At 42.8% G+C, this 6,736-nt stretch overlaps 1 protein-coding gene across 1 annotated transcript; it reads right to left on the bottom strand.

Moving 5' to 3' along the window:
- Positions 1-5,620: 5,620 nt before the first annotated feature.
- Positions 5,621-6,184, bottom strand: LOC143888624 (uncharacterized). The gene has a single exon (XM_077393063.1). It carries the CDS (start codon positions 6,182-6,184, stop codon positions 5,621-5,623), a length of 564 nt encoding a protein of 187 aa, XP_077249178.1.
- Between the last annotated feature and the right edge of the window lie 552 nt (positions 6,185-6,736).

Here is a 6,736-nt window from a genome sequence, read left to right as displayed (position 1 = left end):
AATTCCAGCAGCTCTCCCCCCCCCGGCGACCGCCCTACCCCGGTCGACCAGCACTGCGCGAGAAACTAGCCATTGGGGCTTAACGGCTAGTTGCTTTTTTTATCCGTTTTTGTACTTTTCTGACCCAAAACTACCCCAAACGGTCGTGAATCATAGTGGGCTATAAATACATTATTTTCTCATGGATTAAAAGAGTTTTGCACCCATTGAAAATCTTATTTGAGCTTAAACCTTCAAATCCATTAGTTTTCTTCAAGAGCTTTGAACTTGCATTTTTCATACTTGAAGATCTCCATAGGGCTTTATTGGTGTAATATTTTGGAGAGATTGTGAGCTATTGATTGTTTGTATTAGCCTATCAAGAGGCATTGAGTGAGCTTTATCTTCTTCCCTATTCATTGTAATCGGGGTCTTCGATTTGGCCCAACAATAAAGGTGAATCTGGCGCGAAGAGGAGCTTTTTCCTTTGAGACGGTTTGCAAAGAGGGGTCACTACCTTCGAGGTGGTTTGCGAAGATGAGTGATTTCCTTGGAGGCGTTTTACGAAGACGGTTAATCTCCTTCGAGGCGGTTGTGTGAAGAGGGTTTATTCTCTTAGAGGCCGTGTTCATTGTAAAGCTTGGGGATTCGGCATTTGAAGAATCCCATCATAGTGAAGGAAAATCCCAAGGAAAGACAAAGTACTTGGGTAGTGGAGTAGGTCCGTTTGTGACCGAACCACTATAAATCTTTATGTGGTCTCCCTGCTCTCCTTTTTGCCTCTTTTGGGTGTTTAGTAATATCTAACATTTCTTTATGCTTATAATCATTTGAACAAGAGTTAGATTTAAAATTGTAATGCTTTTCAAAATCCTAACTAAACTTATAATTGCTAATTGTTAAAATTGTTATAACATTACACTTAATTAGGGCAAAAATTTTAATTACCTAATTCACCCCCTTCTTGGGTTGCCTATTGGGATTTCAGTATCTAATATGAGCTAACCCGTTATGATGTGTTAGCTCTCCAGGGTAAGTCTGTTTGAACACGGTAACCCTTTCAAACCAGAATCAACCCGTTTCTACGCCGTATCTAATCTGAGCGAACCCGTTATGACGTGTTAGCTCTCCAGGGTAAGTTCGTCTGAACACGGTAACCCTTTCAAACCAGAATAAACCTATTTCCACATGGTATCTAAATTTGAGCTAACCCGTTATGACGCGTTAGCTCTCCAAGGTAAGTCCATTTGAACACGGTAACCCTTTTCAAAACCAAAATAAACCCGTTTCCACATGGTATCTAATCTGAGCTAACCCGTTATGACGCGTTACCTCTCCAGGGTAATTCCGTCTGAACACGGTAACCTTTTCAAACCATAATAAACCCATTTCCACATGGTATCTAATCTGACCTAACCCGTTATGACGTGTTAGCTCTCCAGGGTAAGTCTGTCTGAACACTGTAACCCTTTCAAACCATAATAAACCCATTTCCACATGGTATCTAATATGAGCTAATCTGTTATGACGCGTTAGCTCTCCAGGGTAAGTTCGTCTGAACATGGTAACCCTTTCAAACCTGAATAAACCCATTTCCACACGGTATCTAATATGAGCTAACTCGTTACGATGTGTTAGCTCTCCAGGGTAAGTCCGTCTGAACACGTTAACCATTTTTCAAACTAGAATAAACTCGTTTTCGCACGGTATCTAATATGAGCTAACCCGTCATGACGTGTTAGCTCTCCAGGGTAAGTCCGTCTGAACACGATAGCCCTTTCAAACCAGAATAAACCCGTTCTCACACTGTATCCAAACCGATCCAACCTGTTATCACACGTTAGCTCTTTTCAGAGGAAACCCGTTCTGACGTGTTAGCTTTCCAACCCAGTGTAAACCCGTTTCCACACGGTATACAATCTGAGCAAACCCGTTCTGACGTGTTAGCTCTCCAAGGTTAAACTCGTTCTGACGTGTTAACCTTCCAATGTAAGCCTGTTTCCACACAGTATCCAAATCCGAGCAAACCTGTTATCACACAGTAGCTCTCTAGGAAACGTTTGTTTTTTACAATAAACTTTCCGAACCAAAAGCGTTTCACTCCTGCCATGATCTTGCAAATCAAATCAAAGCCCGAGTAAGTCTGTTTATACACGGTAACTCGTCGAGATCAGACACTGTTTAAAAACACAGTGTCATATCAAAATCTTACGTACGATCCGTCGTATCAATCAACATGTGTCATTTTAACATTTCTGTTGTCAGTTCTGGCACTGGATGACAAAAAAGACATCCTCCGAGGTCCCTCCCCTAATCAGGTGTCCTTAACCTGACCCAGAGGTCCCTCCTCTAGTCAGGTGTCCTTAACCTGACTTTCGATGTCCCTCCCGGCTGTTAGTACAACGTCTATTCCAAGTTTCGTTCTAACGGTCGTATTTAAAAAAACCCCAAACTATCGGCGAGAGGTTTCCACTCAATGACCTGACAGCATGACTCCTCGATAAACGTTGTACCCCTGAGGATCCGATATGAATCTTGCAGGCTTATCATTAGTCTCCAATGACAAAATTTTGATGTCTTCTTACTTTGGCATTCAGGTGCCTTGCACCCTCTACCAAAGAGGGGCATCTGTAGACACCCAATTTTGTCAAGGTAGTATTAATGATAGGAGACGAGAGGAAGAACCTCATGACGAGTTCCAGAGCACCAGTTGTATTTCTCTTAGTCTCTCTTTAGGGTACCAAACAATTTTCGAAAGTCGTTGTAAACCACCAAAAAGCCTGTTTTCACACAGCAAACGCCTTTTTTGGGAAACCAAAAAGCCTGTTTACACTGCACCCGCCTTTTACGGCATAAACTAGTAGGCCCGTCTGCACACGGCATTCCCAATCGGTAGGTTAACTTTGGGTCCGAAACTATCTTTTCACACCTAGAAGACACCCTGTCTCCCGAAAGCACCAGATATCTGATTCATTGGAAACCCCTGGACACAAGGAATCCAACGGACCTGACCGCGTGCGAATCAGAGTCCAATCGAAAGAGATATGGACGATCGAAGTTATCGATAAGAGATGAAAACACTACAAAACAAAACGGAGAAGAGACGATCTATCGCGAGAATCGGGGACGACATCATCCACCTTTATGGGGATGATGTGATCCCAGAATTCATCCCAGACAAATGTAAATTCATCCCAGACGAATTCCAAATCGTCTGGGACGAATTCTGGTCAGGGTAAAGTTTTTTACACCTCTTCTCTCCCTCTCTCTCCCTTGGTGTATACACCTTTCAGTGTATTTCTTCCCCTTTTTTGGTGAAATTCAAACCTCGAACCACTGCAGAAAATTAAGAAGAAATCCTAGTTAGCTTGCTTTAGAAGAGAGAAAGTAGAGAAACACTAGGTAGCTATTTTCGGACGTCGGCACTCCGCCGAATTTTCGAAGGTTCAGAGCGTCTTTTCTTTTTTACGCTGTTGTTCTACCGAATTTCACAGAACTACGAGCTGCTTTTGCATAGTAGCACCGTTGTTCTGCCAAAATCTCGACAAACTCGGAGTCTTTTTTGGCTATACAGTGCCGTTACGCCGCCGATTTCTCCACAACCTCATAAGCTCCTTTCCATCACAGCGCGGTAGAGCTGCCGAATTTCGAAGAATCCAACACCTTATTTTCAATATAGAGTCGTGGTTCTGCCGAGATTTCGGCAATACTTGAAGCCTCCTCTCCCTCCAAGCACGGTTACTCTGCCCAACTCTCCAGTGGTAAGATAAAACCCTAAAACAATGTAAATAAAAAGAAGAATGATGTAATTCCTTTTACTTTTCCAGTTGTGTATTTACCAAACGGGTATGGGTGGGTTTCATCATATTCGTTGATGTCAATCCCCTCTACCTGCCACTTTTCTACTTTCTGTAATTTACAGCTTTCTGCACAGTAAGGTACGAGGTTGATATGTCAAACAGACTTGTTCTGCTACGGCCGAGCGTTCGAGAATAAAATCTCTCCGACTTGCTTTTACTTTCTGCAATTTACAGCTTTCTACACAAGTAAGGTACAAGGTTGAGTGTCAAAAAGACTTGTTCCGCTACGGCTGAGCGTTCAAGACAAAAATCCCTCCGACTTGCTTTTTACTTTTTGCACTTTACTGCTTTACAAAAGTAAGGAATGTGGTGGTGAATAAGTTCCTCGGCCCACGTCGAATTTATATAAACTCCGCTATCTTTCTTTTGTTTTACTTTCTGTACTGTCATTTTCCGTTTGATTTACGGAGAGGGGGCCTACTTGGGATCAGTTGTAGAGTTCCTTTGGATTCTTTGACATGGTCTCAAACAGGATTGAACCAAACTGTGCCTTTTTTCTGTAAATCCATTTCATTTACATTCGGAATTAAGCGTAACCTAACAAGGGAAATAAAATAAAATTATTTCATTTCAAATCCTTTCAAAATGCCAATCTAAGTTAGGAGACTGGGTATATCCGTGCAAGAGGGGTGCCTAACACCTTCCCCAATTGTAACCACAACCCTTACCCAGATATCTGTAAGGACCACGCCTTAAAAACAGAGCAAAATATAAGGTTCAAAGGCCCAGAGCAAAAGAACCCTTTCAGTACTGTTCTCTTAATGAAATTCAAGCCCTGTTGCTTATTTCCTTAGAAGAACAGACACGGGTCCAAGTCCCTGATCTAGGTGGTGACTCTGAGTTTCTCTAACTTGCGGAGTTAGGACTACGATCTTGAGTCCGCTAGTAGCATAGATCAAATAACACCCCCTAAAACCCGATTGTGGTGATCCCCTGTTGTCCTGTGCAAATACGGAAAAAAATGGGCTCCCACAACAACTTATGGTGCTTGATTTTGAATTCTTCACACCATGAGGCTACTTCTTTCTTGAAGTGGGAACCATTGTCTGATATCAACTCGTGAGGGACTCCATATCTACAGATGATGTTGGCCCTGATAAACTTGGCAACTAATGATATCGAAGAATACGACTGGGCTTTGATCCATTTGGTGAAGTAATCAATTGCAACAAGTATATACGCGTGCCCACTGGAGGACTTAGGGGAGATCTTGCCAATGATATCAATACCCCAAACTGAGAAAGGCCACGGAGATGTGAGTGAGTGAAGCTCTGATGGTGGTATATGTATCAGGTTAGCGTGAATCTGACATAAGTGACATGTCTTGACAAAAGAGAAGCAGTCTGCTTCGAGGGTAGTCCAAAAGTAACCAAGACGAAGGATCTTCCGTTCTAACATCTTCCTGTTCATATGAGGACCACAGACACAAGAGTGAACATCTTCTAAGATTTCTGCGGCTCTATCTTCATCGACACAAAGGAGTTGGACTCCGCCAAACAATCTGCGGTAGAGGTCTCCTCCACAAATGACATACCTGGATGCCAGTTTCTGTAATGCTCTTCTCCCCTTTAAAGAGGCCTCTAGGGGGTGTCTCTTGCTGGAGATAAGATTTTTGATATCGAAATACCAAGGTTTCCCATCTGGACATCTGGTTGCTATCTGAACCATGTGTACGTGCGCTGGGATGACATGTCGCTTTATTGCCAAAGGACGGACCTTAACCCTAACCGGGATGTCGACCATGGATGCAAGAGTGGTCAGAGCATCAGCGAATCCGTTTCTTAATCTGGAGATGTAAGTGAAACTGATATTGTGGAACTCTTCATTAGGCTTGTAAGGTAGGTGTGATACGAAATCAACCTATCTTCTTTGGTGAACCATTTTCCATTTGTTTGGCAAAGAATTAACAAGGAATCTCCGTACACATCGAGGTCTTGTACATCTAGCGATAGGGCTGCTTCCAGACTGGCTATGCAAGCTTCGTACTCAGCCATATTGTTGGTGCAGTCGAATTCTAATTTGATAGAAATTGGAATGTGCTCATCCCGAGGTGAGACAAGGACAATACCAATTCCTTTGCCTCTTAAGTTTGACGCTCTGTCAAAGTACATAGTCCACGTAGTGTCACTGGGTGCAACTCTGATCGTCATGATCCCTTCATCTAAAAATTCATGGCTCAGCTTTATATCTTCAGTAGGTGCATCAACTAACTGTTCTGCGATGATTCTGCCTTTGACAGACTTCTGGGTGACATACGTGATGTCAAACTCTGTCAACATCAACAACCAAAGAGTGGTTCTGCCAATCAGGGTTGGTTTCTCGAACTGATACTTCATCGAATCCATACGAGATATAAGGAAGATCCTTTATGATAGCAAATAGTGCCTGAGCCTTTGGGTGGCCCACACTAAAGCTAGACAGGTTTTCTCCAGCTGAGTGTAATTCGGTTCATATTCCAACATCTTCTTGTTGAGATAATAAACTGGCATTTCTTTCCTCGTTTCTAGATCTTCTTGTGCCAACATACATCCGAGAGACGTGTCCGTAGTTGAAAGATACAGAAGGAATGGTCGTCCGGCGACTGCAAGCGATAACACTGGCGGTGATGACAAACATTCTTTGATTTTCTCAAAAGCTTGCTGACATTTGAGGTTCCACTGTTTGGAAGCATTTTTCTTTAGAAGCTTGAAAGTAGGCTCGCTTGTACTGGTAAGCTGAGTTATGAAACGGCTTAAGTACTGAACTTTTTCCAAGAATCCTCAGATTTCTTTTTCTATTTGCGGAGACGGCATCTCCTGAATAGCCTTGACCTTGGCAGGGTCTACCTTGATTCCTCTGTGGCTGACCAGGAAACCAAGCAACTTTTCGGAAACAACTCCGAACATGCACTTGTTTGG

The sequence above is a fragment of the Tasmannia lanceolata genome, unplaced genomic scaffold (genome assembly GCF_043159265.1).
Source record: "Tasmannia lanceolata isolate RefF3 unplaced genomic scaffold, GAP_Taslan_0.1 ptg000012l, whole genome shotgun sequence".
Lineage (NCBI taxonomy): Eukaryota > Viridiplantae > Streptophyta > Magnoliopsida > Canellales > Winteraceae > Tasmannia > Tasmannia lanceolata.
The sequence above is the reverse complement of the archived record's forward strand: the minus strand, read 5'-3'. Positions and strand labels throughout refer to the sequence as shown.